General features: G+C 45.7%; 1 protein-coding gene across 1 annotated transcript in view; it reads right to left on the reverse strand.

Annotated features, from left to right (window-relative positions):
• DCT (dopachrome tautomerase) overlaps positions 1–12,882 on the reverse strand; it is a 72,964-nt gene extending 60,082 nt beyond the window's left edge. Inside the window, exon 1 of the mRNA XM_086934796.1 lies at positions 12,447–12,882. Within this exon, the coding sequence (XP_086790922.1) occupies positions 12,447–12,759 (313 nt within the window). The 5' untranslated portion in view covers positions 12,760–12,882. The remainder of the gene's footprint in view (positions 1–12,446) is intronic.
• Positions 12,883–14,257: the final 1,375 nt, after the last annotated feature.

Here is a 14,257-nt window from a genome sequence, read left to right on the forward strand (position 1 = left end):
GGGCCTATCGGATCACCCCAACCAGCACAGGATCCAGTCTCTTCAAAATCCTAAGGGGTCGGAACCCCTTTACCAAGGACAATGTAGCAGGGAAAGAACGTACCATCACAAGCAAATGGTCCCCAGCGGTGGTCCACCACAATCTAGAAAGAGCACAAAGAGTATACACAGAACACTAACGGCTCAACGTGAAGGAGAGTGCTGGAGAGAGGAGAGTGGGTCAGAGTCAAACTGGCCCAATTGAGAAGAAGGGGGGACAGCAAGTTAGTGCACCTTTGCAAGTAAAGGAAGTCTACAAAAGAGCGGCCTTGCTGAGTGACGGAAAGGTTTGGTCTCAAAATCAGATGTCCAAGTGCAACAAGATATTGCAGTGGACCAAGGAGGAGGGCTCGCAGTCAGAACACCACAACGAGCACCACTATGATATCGCCCAGGCGGGGGGGGGGGGGGGGAGAGGCGACCTCTGGAGACGTAGAGAGAGAGAGATAAGGAGTCAAGGGAAAGAGGATGATCAGACCACACAGGAACACCAGAGGAACACCAGAGGTACAAATGAAGCAACGCCGAAGGACAGTCCTATGGGTGCAGAAAGAACATGGCTAAGAACTCCCAGAGAAGAAACAGGGAACACCTCCAGAACTCCAGTGCGATGTACCCGTGCTGGCCGACCAGTGGTAAGACCGGCGAGATATAGAGACTATGAGATGGTGAGAAAGATGAGCGAGAGAGCAGATAGACTTTGGGACACTACCTTCCATTGTTTGTTCAGTTAATAAAAGGAGGGAGATATGTAGTGTCGCGCTCTAGTCGTTATGCTGTGACGTAACGTCGTAGAGCGTGACGGCCATGTTGGCAGTCAGCGCGGAGCCCGCGAATAGAGCAGACGCGGCTCCCGGCGCTCTTTCCCCGTGGTTAATTAAATACATGTTATCACCTGCAAGTTGCCTCTGCCTCTCTGTGGGGGAGGGGGTAACAAACACTACATGCTTTAAATATTAAATACTTTTGGACTTTTTACAGGGTTCATTCACAATGAAGTGTGTGTTAGAAATGGGGGTCTTTTGTTGACAATGGTTTGCACCTTTGTCAAAGTAGGGACCCTTGCTTCTACTCAGGGTAAGAGTTACGCCCTTGTACAACCCCTGTTCACCCCTTTGGTAGCTTGGCACAAGCAGACAGGCTCATCTTCGAGGCATATGTGCACATATACAGCAATACAGTAAAAATACTACAAATGGACACCAGCCCAGTTTCGAAAAATAAGTATTCTTTATTTAAACCAAACAAGGCCAAAACAACAAAAATCTAATATACAGTTATCAAGATGTGACTTTTAAAAGGTAAAAACAGTTCTGACCATAGCAAGCTATGGATGCGACACTTAACACAAAGTACCTTGGATGCGTCAAAAATCAAAAGCTTTAACAGCAGCAGCGAAGGTGATGCATCGGTTCCTTACACCCAGGAAAGGTGACGAGTCAGTTCCTTTCTCCAGGCGATTTGCTGCATCAGTTCCTTACTGCCACGTAGGGGAGATGATGTATCTGTTCCTTACTGAAGAGGAGGTGATGCTTCAGTTTCTTACTGTGCGGGATGGCGATGCCTCGTTTTTTTACTGAGGTCCTGGCCCCGTCGTTGCTATACACTTGGCACCCCTGTGGAGATTTTTTTGGGGGGGGGTTCAGGAGGTGGCAGCTCTAGATGTGGAGGTGGCAATGGCATTGCATTGAATTCTCCAGCAGCGGTGCCCCGATGTGTCGGTTCTTGCAGTATCACAGCAGGGCCTGCGTTGGAGTTGGTGTGATGATCTCAGACTTTGGAGACCAGTGCATGAGACTCGGCATGCAGCGATTTCTACAGATGCAGGCAGGCGCTGCTTTGGTTTCTACTTCAAGCCCTTGAGATCTTCTTCAAGCAGGATACACAGCAAAGTCTCTGTCCTCTCCTTGGCAGAAACAGCCTCTGCAGACACACCCCAGATAGCACACAGCAAAGGGGCAGTACTTCTCCTTGGCAGAAGGTCCCCTCGAGTCCACAAGTATTCTAAAGTTCTGGGGTCTGGGCCCCAATATTTATTTACCTTTGTTCTCTGGTGGCAGAGGGTCCCTGTGCTTAGTCCAAATCAGTTCTGTCCTCTGGTCCAGTTTCCAGGCAGAAAGTGGAGAACGAATTGCGTAAGGCACACCAGGCCTATTCAGGTGCAAGGAAATCTCCTTTCACTACTCTAAATGCATCCCAGGTCTATTCAGCCCAGCCCTGACTCATCCAAGATAGACAGGACACACCTCACCCCCCCCCCCCAGTGGTTGTCTATAGTGAATGTACATACCCAGCCCAGTCACTCCTAAGCCAGTCAAATCACAAACCAGCAAAGGCACACAGGATGGCTAAGCATGAAACTAACCACTTTCTAAAAAGTAGCATTTTCAAACACACAATGTAAACATTACATTTACTAAGAGATGCATATTTAAATTCTGAGTTCAGGAATACAAAACTCCATCTTTCTATCTTCTCCCAGTGGGAAGTTATACATATAATATGTTATAAATAAACTCCTTTTCTAGCCTATGGGACAGATAGCCTTTCAATAGTGAAAAACAAAATACACCATTTCACTATCAGGGCATGTCACATACAACATTACAAGTCCAACCTTTAACACACATTACACCCTGCCCACAGACTTACCTTGGGCCTACCTTAGGGGTGATTCATGTAATAAAAGGGAAGGTTAGGGCCTGGTGAGTAGGTGCACTTGCCAGGTCGACATGGCAGTAAAGACTGCGCGTAACCACAGTAGTGGCAGATTTGAGACCCCTTTGAGAGGGTACTTGTGTGGGTGGCTCAACAGTGCTGCAGGCCAAATAGCAGTGGTTGACTTAAAGGCCCAGGGCACACAAATTGCCCTGTCCAAGGGATAATAAGTCAAACAAGCCAGTCATGGAAATATCAATCCATATTCACAATTTACAGAGGGAGCACTTGCATTTTGAACTGATTAGCAGTAGCAAAGTGCCCAAAGCATCTAGACCAGCAAAAATAAAATCCAGCACGCAGCAAAAATGCAGGTGCAGAGAAAACAAGCATTTGCAATGCAATAGGCCTCGAGGCGATTTGCTGCAAAATTACAGTAACCTGCGATTAAATGAGTAAACATGTTTTAGCTAAACTGGTAAATAAACACCAGCTATCATTACTTCTTACACATCATTTAACGTGTTTCAGTGTATTTCCTTTACATACAGTTTCATCAAGGGGGAACAGCACACCTCTCCCTTCTTGAAACACATTATTTTATTTTCTCTTTTCATTGTAGAGAGATTCACGTCTCCCTGGCTTAGTGACTGCACCTAAATCTAGCCCTGATTGTCGACATTTTGCTGTAATCTTAAAGCGCTTTGTAAACCAGAGGCATTGGATTAGATGCAGGTGCGATTGGTTGCATGGTCACTCTGGTGGCATGGTTAATGGTTGCAGAAACAGTGCCGGAAGCAGTGTAGGCTAATCGTGTTGAGTATTCATGTCACGTGTGAAGTCCAGAGAGCATGATCAGTCTATACATAAAGCAAAGGAGTGGTAAGAATGCTTTACAGTCTGCCCTGGTTTGGAAGATGTCTGAAGTTTGCATAAAAAGTCATGCCTTTATTGGTCTAGTCGTTTTGGACTGAGGTCAGAAAGCTGTGTGAGTGCCGACACTTTCCTGCTGTGGTGATGCAGCCCACCCATTGCTAGTAGGACATAAGCCACACAAGAGCTCGGTTTCCCATATCTGGCAGGTGGGCTAAACGGGCACGTACTTGTGTGGCAGTAACAGACTCCTGACTGGAATCGGATACTTCACTCAAGCGTAAAGTTTACTAATTTTCACCTAAGAATATACGCTGATTTCAACCATTCTAGTCAGTCTTGCGAATTCTGTTGTCATTGTCCTAAACGCTCGAAGCTTTATACAGAGGTAAATAGGGCATCAGGAGCAGAAAAATGTGATCAGATACTCCACCAAAGAACTGTTCACTCGTGGATTTATTATTTTATATTTTTACCAGCACTTGCTCTCGCAGCCACCTACTGCCCTACTTGGTTTTTGGGCACGCTGAATGGTGTATATTTTATTGAGAAAATGGCATTTCACATATCATTTGAAATCACCAAGTGGAAGTTTTGGGTGGTTAACAAGTGCAATGTTCTAATTTACGATTAACCTGAACTGATGTAAAAACGCTCTGTTAGAAAATACTGCATTTTTTTTAATAAAAGGAAATTAGACCCCTAAAAGGGAGGTTGTTTGCATGCATACATTATCTCCTTTTGTATCATCTTCTTATAGTTATTTGCAGTTTTATGTAGTGCGAAATCGACCTGCAGGTATGTCAAACCAGCGCATTCTTTTTGTAGTCTCGGGGAGTCCAAGTGATTTTTTCCAGAATCACCGGATACTTGAGCCGACAGCAAGACTTGAACCTGCTTCCCCAGCTTCAAAGTCTGCCGCTCTGTCAGTTAAGCCACATCCTCTCTGCTTTTCTTAAAGTTATTTAATGAACCAAAAAAAAAACAAGGACCACAGAAAGGTTCTTTCTTACTTTAGTCTGAAGAAATTTCGCAGTCGCTGGCACAGATATGTATAGTCATGGAGAGCCTCTGTTGGAGAAGATTTCTCTAAGAATAGGTCCTGCCTCAGGATGTGTTTGGAGGAGCTGGAGTTTGTTATCCTGCCAGGGTAACATGAAGAATGGAACCGGAGGAGGTACTGGCGACCACATAAGAGCACCCCTTCAAGAAGGTACCGCGCGTGCTTCGATCCAGACCTGTTCTCAGCACCACGGAAGGTAACATATGGCAAGTAAGCTGAAGCCAAGCAGGGGACACGCAAATTAGAGCTGTGCCTTCTGCATGAGTCATTTAAGTACTGGGGAGGCGGGCTGGCACAGGTAACTCAATTGGGTGACCCTGTGAGACGTGGACATAACAGTGGAAGAGAGGGTTTGGGTTGGCAATGGCAGTGGCCGGCGGCCTACACTTTGGGTAAGGCTGGGAAATCGGAACCGGCTCATCAGCCTAAATGGTGCCGCTTGACATGGTCCAACTATGGGCCTCCACACATACCCTATGACAACAGTAGTGCACTAGCACACATATACTACACCTGCGACAACACTGGGCCAGGTCAGGTTAACATGCTAGGAGAGGACTGGAGGCAGCCGATCTCTTCTGTTAAACTGTTATAGCACAGACGATTATGAGATTGTGCAGACTGTAGACAGACTAGTGACAGCAGTGCAATGATGCAGAGTTCAACAGCTGTAACTCATTTAGCAGGCTGAATGATGCTCAATTTGGAAGAAGGACTTAGTTGAGTGAGACTTACTGTCAGTCAGCGAGCTCCAGGCCTTATAGATGGTACGAGCCAGCCGCTAAGTCACCAGGGCAGCACGGCTGCCGTCCAGAAGAAGACTCAACATGAGTCTGACTCGTGCAGCAGTGACATTCAATTTAGCCCCAGGCTGCTGTGGACTGCAGTAAGGCGAGACGGTGGCTGCCGTGGTCCAAGGCATTCATTAGGCCGCACTGGCACCCGGCAGGGCCTCTTAGCACAACCCAGTTGTGAGCTCCAGAGGCCCTCTGCTGGACGAGCTGGCTGCCAAATTTAAACTGTGCCATGGCAGGGCTTGCCTATAGGTGTGTGTCCAGCTGTCTTACGAGCATGACACTTGCAGCAATGTGAATCATTTAGTGTGTCACCGGTGAGTTAAATTCCCTCTCTGCTCTCCGCCGCCAATCTGTGGGGCTGGCAATGTGAACGGGGCATGCCATGGGGGGGGGGGGGGGGTTATTATTGCGGCGCAGCCTGCGCGCCGTAGAACAGTCAGCACTGTCTATGCACCCAGTGGGGACTTAGAACAAAGTGGCTGAGGGAAGGGAGGGAATCTGAACTGCTGGCCTGGCATCAAGGGCTCTCAGGGGAGGGCAGGGAAGAGAGGCTGCTGTGAGAAGATGTGCCGGAGTGAGCACGGGAGGAAGAAGGCTGAGTGAGGGAGGTGTTGAGGTCGCAGGGGGAGGAGACGGCGCCAGCTGTTTAAGAAGGGGAGAGTCATCATTTATGCACACGGGAACAAAGTAAATGTTGTCTTTTGGCCACCTAAACGTCCTTCCTTAATCTAAAACAGCTGAACGTTTGTGAAGTTAATGCCTTACTGAGCTGACTCTGCTGAGAAAAAAAAAAAATCTGGTCTAAAGCGTTATCATTGCTCACCCATCACACGCACAAATTGAAAACGCTGCACACAAAAAAAAAAATCTACAATGTAATACAGCCTCGCTCGTCACTGAGGCTAAAACAACAAGCCAGCATAAACGAAAGCGAAAGTCTTCAGTTACAGACGCCGGCTACAACCGTGCACAAAAGTATCCAATTACCCACGCAGGCTACAGCTTGAAAAACAGATGGCACACTGCACTTTAAAGAAGTGCAAACAGAGCGGAATTAAACTGTATTTCGTCGCCGCTGAAGAGGGACTACACGGAAGTTAACAAATTACCCACAGCCAACAGAAACACACATAACAGTACCTCACTAAACCAATAGGAAGAGCATAAACAGAATACATAAACTTTATGCCAACATACAGATGACTTTAGGTCTCACTGAGACAGAACATGCGCTGTCCAAGGCAAGACCTAAAAAGACAGGGAAAGACCATACAGAGGATGCCAGGTAACGTTTAGTAACCAGCGTTCTCTTTCCATAATATGTTTTCACCCTACAAGTCAACTACCAAATTGTACATCTATATATTGGTATATGACAAATGAAATAGCAAAATCAGTAGTAAATATTTTTGTTTACATTTAATTGGTCTTCACTTGATTTTGTCTTTGTGGTTACAATTGTATAGAAAAGGATCTGATATGAAATGTCTTTAAATATAAAAAACATATTTTTTGAATTGTATATGTATAGGTCTCTTGATAATATTTGATTTCAATCATCAAAAACAAAAAAGAGCCAAAAAAGAAATAAAAATTATGTATTTTTGTAAAATAAGTATGAAGTTGGTATTTGTTCAAATAGCTAGCACGTTGCCCGGTGCAAATATTTTTCCGATAATGAGGATGCCAGGTCTAACAATGTTCTAACCAATTAACAAAAGAAGACTGACAAAGACAGTTAATCCTGCATTGGTCACAGGACAGTGGTCTAAACTAAAGAATGTCGAAGAGTAGTCTCAGATATCAGCAAAGGGAGTCCATAGAAAGAGGATATGAAATTCAAAAGCGAGTCACAGACTCTTATTAGCAAAGAGTGGAAGCAGGAAGGACCTTCACCAAGACAGATTGGACAGCCAATATCAAACTGAGTAGATCTCCTGTGATCCAGCAACAAGAGGCCTACGGAGTGGCTTTAGAGGGCTTTACAAGTCAAAACTGTTAGAAGGCAAAACATCTCTCTCCAGCATGTGCATTAACCACCAGAGTTATCTTCCCTTTGTTATCCTCCGAAAAATGTGGCAGTGGGTGCCTTAGCCCCATAAGATATTTTAAACTGCAGCCGATGTATGACCAATTAAGTATGCCCTAACAGATTTCCTGTCACATTTGGCCTTGTTGCCAATTTCTTTGGGTCTGAATTAAAAAAGAAAAAAAGTGTAGGTTGACTGTTAGACACTGGTCATGGCTCCGACACTTTGACCCTTCAAATTATCAAATTACATTTTTTCCAATGTCCAGCACTGGCTGTGATGAATTTAAATGAAAAAAAAATTAAAAAAGGAACGTTTCATATGCAGGGAATTGCTTCTTTCCCACACCTGAAGGAGGCCGCCAAACAGAAGGAATATCACGTGCTCGGATAAAACACTTTGCAACTTATGTAACTAGACGTTAATCCATTAATGTGAGAGTTAAGCAGTCTGAACCTAAACTCCAAATACAGAGACCCGTTGTCTAAAGGATTCCTGTACAAGGGAATGCGGCTTAAACAGCCAATTACACATAAAAAGTAATTGCCTTCTCTACACGGTCCATCGACCACAATAATCTTTATAAAATACAAAAAAATGTACATTACTTTGTACAATCCAAAGCATAACTGTTCCAGTCAAACGACAAAGAAGAGTGTGAAATGTGGTAAAATAATTATCAGACAGGTTTTACTAAGAGTAGAGATGGAATGTGGTACAGCAGGCCTTTAAGGGCAATACGCATTCGCTGTCTACAGGAGTTAATGTCTTCCACTTTAAAGCATCCAATTACGGTCACTGAAACTGCGGATTGTTCTACAAAGGAATGACGTGGAAAGCAGATTAGTTTTAAGGCATGGGCAAAGTGGGCTTTGGCCCAGGCCCCCCCTCCCCCCCCCCCCCCCATAGTCAGCTCTGTTCTGCAGAAAGTCTTCTCCTTGTGACCTTTAATAATTCTTAAACAGATGGTTTTAAATACAGTTTACATTTAATTTATTTTTAATGTGGGTGTTGTCTCGGTCTATTACAAACATTTTGCAGGTAAATGTGTTTATGTTTAATGCAACATCCATACAAAAGTTTCTTTTAGATTAAAACAGGACCTCACATATGAGAAATAGGAGGGTGTCAGATTATTCGCATTAATATTACACATCACAATCCTTGAATATTAAATGTAAACATTGAACATTTGAATGAGTATGGCTGTAAGCAGACAGTGACCACCTGGCCAAACAGTGCATGAAAGAGCTGGAATTCGATCATAAATCAATGCTGTTCCGAGCAGGGGCTCCCAAAAAACATTTGGCCCCGGGCCCCCAAAATCCTTAAAGTGTCCTTGGTGGAAAGGGCCCGCACACCCCATGTAGAATCGCCAGCCAAATACCCCCTTGCTTCCTGCTGTCGCGCCACAGACTCGAAGGCCTGAGTCCGTTTGCCTGCACCCCGACCCGGGTAAAACAGACGATGGATAAGTAGTATTAAACGATCATGGACTGCACAAACAAACCACTGAAAAATAGGATATTCCAGAACTGAAATTTTAAGAGAGCATTGAAAGGGTTTGGAAAATGAAGTTAAAAACCAACTCTTACGTTTTTGGGCTTTCACGGATATTTTACAGGTATCTTCGCGCTATGGAAATGTACACACACTTCTGTGAAAGGCACCCGAGCAGTGGCGCTGTGGACTAGCGATGGGGGGGGGGGGGGGGGCGTCTCTTACCTGCGGGTCTTCACTGCCCCTTCCTAGCTCAGTGCAGCTCTGCCTTTAGTTCAAATCTTTTGATCAACAACAGCAATCAGTGAGGAAAGTGCTGATTACCCCACGAGATTGCATAAAATCAGCAGGGCAGCAAGTAACAATACAGATGTGCTCTGTGCCTATCACCATAGCCTGTGTTCTGCTCAAGAAGAGGAGCTGCAGGCCAAGAAACAACCTCCAAACTATGGAAGGATCCACATGAATTGAACTGCATGTTTCAATGTTCAAGTGTAGCTGAGCTCAATGTTGGAGTGGCTGTCTGGGGTGGCATCAATTGCCAAACAACTGAGACATTGCCCTTTAGCTCGGAGTACTAATTCTCTTTTGAGAGTGTTGCTTGTAAGACCAAAGAAGAAATGAGCCAGTGGCAGCCCTCCATAATACTTACCCCCTCGAAGAGCCTGCGCTGCACTCTATGAATCCTTTTGCTACTATTTGAGAAAGAGGTACAGTACAAGGAGGTCACATGGACAGCCCCAACAACTCACACCGAGAACCACGCTTGTCAGAGGACCATAACTGCTATACGAAGCTGCTGTCAGCGATGGTTGACGTTCACATGCCTGAATACTGCTGCAGTTGCCCCACCCACTGGACACTTGAGCATTGTGTGGACAAGCACTGCTGCACCATCTATCCTTGGTGTGTGGGAGACATCCATGTGGACAACCCGCAATACTCCCAACAGAAGGTAAGAGCTGAAGGATCACCAGACAAACCACTGCTTTTTGTTGGGTGACTGAGGTGGTCTAACTTATCAAGCCAGTAGCTTAAACACCTGTGTGGCTGTGCACGTCCAAGAAGTCCCATGTGTTACTAGTATATTCACCCTTCACCCCTCCCCAGGTCAAATTTCCAGTCACTAACCAAATAAAGCGCAGGACCATTGCCACTCACCTTCCCTCTGAGGTTGGCCTATGGACACACTAGCAACCTTCCAAAAGGACAGGGTCTGATAATGGATCTGCCATGCCTGTGCACCAGCAAGTACAACTGGGGTGCAAATACTCAGATACTAGATAATCCTTTACCACACATACCAAGACAACAAGCTTGCAAAGAACACCATGATGGTATCGCCTTGATTTAGGTTGTGTGAATGCAGAGATAAGTGATATCACACACACATTATGGAAGCTTTAAGTTGCTGGACAGGGGGATTCATGCGAAGGAGTGTCAAAGGAGAAAGAACGGGAGCTAGCGCTAAGACCCACTCCAGAAGAAAGCAGAAGTTAGCAGGACTTCTCCCTTTTTCGGGGAAGGGGAACACATCGCATGATTCAAATATATGGATATAGTGTGGAAGGCTCCAATGGATTATGGTGGTTCCACTCAGAAGAGGAATTTACTGCGCATTGGTGGCGAATTTGGACAAAGAGTGGGGAGATGTAGATAAGGAGTTATGTAGATAGTGGATGAATCCTGTGAGGCCTGCCCCCCTGGTACTTAAGCAAGCGGTCTACCACTTAAGTATTGCCCTTTTGAGGATATCCCCCTATTGGGGCGGGTGACATGGAAGAGGATACCTTTCTCGAAACGGGGCTTGGTGGACGTTTAACAAGAGGTCCTGCACAAGAGCACAATGCAAGTTCAGGCACGACTGTGCTAACTGTGGAGGGAGGCACCTAGTCATACAAATCGTTAATAGTCTGCCCTATGCGGCATACTAGGCAAAGGAGAGGTAGGGGCCAAAAAAATGTGACAGGAAAAAGAGCCTAACCCAATTACATTTGAGGTTTTGTGTCCGTGGCTTAATTTGTACCAATGTCAGGTAAAGGCAAAATCACTTTTGGGAGTTTTAAGAGTAACATTAAAGGCTGCTGGCATGGCACACACAAATGTAAGGTTTCCTGTATAAGCCACCGGCGCAATGTTTGGCTAACACACAAGACATTGATTCAAGCAGCCATAAAATAGCTGAGAAGTGGATAATGTGCGGTGAAAGTGCGGTTATAAGATCCGGTATTTCACCGCACATCCTCCCCATTGCAAGTTAAAAATAAACTATTTTATTTGCAGTAGAACAGCGGGCAGGGTAAGAAAAAGTATAAATACTTATATTATTCGCAATTCTTCGTCATAATCACTCCGAGATTTGCGCAAAGAAATAAAGTATAAATGAGGGTGTGAATACATTAAAAGTTGGTTTTCGGGGGGGGGGGGGGCACCGATCAGCGAGGTTCCAATCGAAAGTGACGGCCCAGTCACGCATCTAGATTCTGTTAACTTTGTGGCACAGACGGCTTAAGAAATATTATCAAACACCAACTCCAAGTATTGCAAACGTAATAAAAGTTTCGCAAATAAATATGATGAAACACACCCCATTTCGAATGGCTAGCTAACAAGTAGCCCCATGTCACATGTGGCACCTTCAGCCAACACTACGTTCTCCGTCGTGAGCACTTTGCATGATGAGATTTTGGAATACTTATGATGTTAAGAACTAAGCTGCTTGCTCTTGAACGTGTTGTTGGCTAAAATGTCCTGACTGGATAGAGCTGGTACATGGCTTCTGGCCTCCAGGCAGCTACCCGACTGTCCATGGGACTACTGCAGAGGTTCTCACCGATGTCACGATTTTTAAAGTGTAGTGTATGGCCCGACGTGGATCACTGGCTCACTGGAATCAATCTAGCCTGGCTGTTGAGGGGGGGTGCCCCGAAACCGGTCCCAGGATGCTCGTTTCCGGTCCACGGAGAACCTGGCTAGGCAGTTCAGGCTGTACTGTTCCCATGTGGCACAGGGTCAAGACTGATTTGCATATGGCTGAGTCTAAACTTGGGTGGCTGGCATGGTGAGAAAAAGTAGGATGGATTTAACTCAGATCTCATGACTGGGGCTGAATGTTTGATTTGCTCTAACAAATCTCCTGTGTGTGTGTGTGGGGGGGGGGGGGGGAGGGTTAAGATATATCTAGCGTTACCCGACTTTTGTTGGGAGCGCGCTACACACGTAGACATACGCGCAGAGCCCCAACGTAGTTAATAGTAAACTATATACATGGCTTGGAGTGTGAAAAATAACAGGAGTCTCAAGTGATCCAATGAACGACATTCTGGGACTTGTAGTCCTGATTTAATAAGGGCGCGATCAGACCTCGAAAGCAAGGACGCTGAGCGCCTCTCATGGACCTGGGAAGCGCTGTACAAATACAGAATTAAGTAACGCATGTACCTCAGGCTCGAAGCGTCGGCGCTCTGCCGTTTCCTCGCCTCTTACCTGTACACTGGCAGGTCTGGTTGAAGAACTTGAGCGGCCACCTCTCCCGGTCGTCCACGTTCCGCAGGTTGTAGGGGCCGCTCCACGGCCGCTCGTCCACGCGCACCGGCGCGCACCTGCCCCGGCTCTGCAGAGACCCGCACACGTTGGAAGGCTCCGGCCCCAGCGGCGGGCAGCACTGCTTGGACACCAGCGACTCCACCGTCATGCATGCCCGGGGGAACTGGGCGTGCACGAGGACAAGCCCGAAGGCTGCCAGCCAGAACAGCGCCCCCCAGAGCGCGGGCACCGTTCCGAAGCAATGGTGCGCCATTACTGGAAGTAGGCCAAATTACCGTATAAGCACGCCTAAAAGCGCCCTTTATAGCTTTCAACGGCTACTTCTAGTACACACGGCGGATGACTGGCGCGCACGAGTAAAAACGTGCCCTCAAGAGTAAAGGGAGAGACTTCGTGCCCAGCAGCTTTGAGTTTAAATACCCCCGGTGGACGTCATTTCGGTAGCGATTATTTTGCGCCTGACACATGACAGACAGCACGGCACAGCCCCTTGAGCTCAGACCCCGTTTCATGACTGTCCCGTGGTTCTCAAAGAATGCAATTCGTCCAGGGAAAAGTGTTGTACAAAAGACATATGGCGTCTGTGTGTATGGTACAGCGCCCAGTCTTTGCATCCATTTGTTCTGACAAGAAAACGAGTTGTGTTTGTTCCTTTTATGCCGCAGGACTTCTTTGGGTCCCGAGGTTTCTTGAGTGTTTTTGGCATCTCTTTGTTCCTTTTATGTCATTTACACTGTTGCCCCTCATAGAAGACTGATGCTGGAACCTCTATTACAGTGGTTCTTAACCTGTGTGCGTGGGCCAGGACTATTCAGGGGGTCTGTGACTGTTTAAAAATTGAAATAATATTTGCAGATTAATATATATATATATATATATATATATATATATATATATATATATATATATATATATATATATATATATACATATACATATATATCACAATTGTAAAGTTTAAAACATTTTGTAAACGTGAAGATATTTGAAACTGGAGCCCAAAAATTAAGTTGGTATCTTTAGTTTGATTTGTGAGAGCAGCACAAGTACAGCAACAAATGAATAAAGTGTCTTGTTGGGTGGCTTCAATTGAAGAGACGTCTAAAGAGCGCACATCCTTAAGGAGCAAAATAAGACAAATTGAAATGCTAGAGTCTAGCATGTTACTTCGACTTTTAGAATTAAACTGAATAAGAAAAGTCCGACCTTTCCATTGAAATTAAAATTTCTATTTCTCTGTTTGTGAAGGCAATACAATGTTTCATCATTTCTGATCAGAGACGCAACTAGCAATTTCGGGGGAGGCTAAGAAAACATTTCGGGGGGGGGGGGCTGAACCTTTAATCAGTAGGCAGAGTGGAGCTGCAGGGGCTCTTTGAAGGGGTGAAACAACGGCAAGGCCTAATTAACATTCAAATGGTCTTTTAAAGACCTGTGAAACGTTCGGGTGCGGGTCTGTGTGTGCCCAGGATCTGTCTCATCCCGGGCTGCCACACACTACGGGGGGGGGGGTGGGCTGAAGCCCGGTGAGTTCAATGGGTGTTGCGCGCGCTGTTTCTGATTGTGTTTGATTTAAACTCGTTTCTATTTTTTTGTGCATAGTTATGAAGTTCAAATCCTAGAAATTGTTAACGTCCGGACTGGACCCCTTGTCCCCAGTACTGACTCAGTAGGGGTCCCCGGTTTACAGTAATGATTCAGTAGGAGTCTTCAGAAGTCAAAAGGTAAAACTCACTGGTCTATAAAGACAC

The sequence above is a fragment of the Lissotriton vulgaris genome, chromosome 8 (genome assembly GCF_964263255.1).
Source record: "Lissotriton vulgaris chromosome 8, aLisVul1.2, whole genome shotgun sequence".
In the NCBI taxonomy this organism is placed as follows: domain Eukaryota; kingdom Metazoa; phylum Chordata; class Amphibia; order Caudata; family Salamandridae; genus Lissotriton; species Lissotriton vulgaris.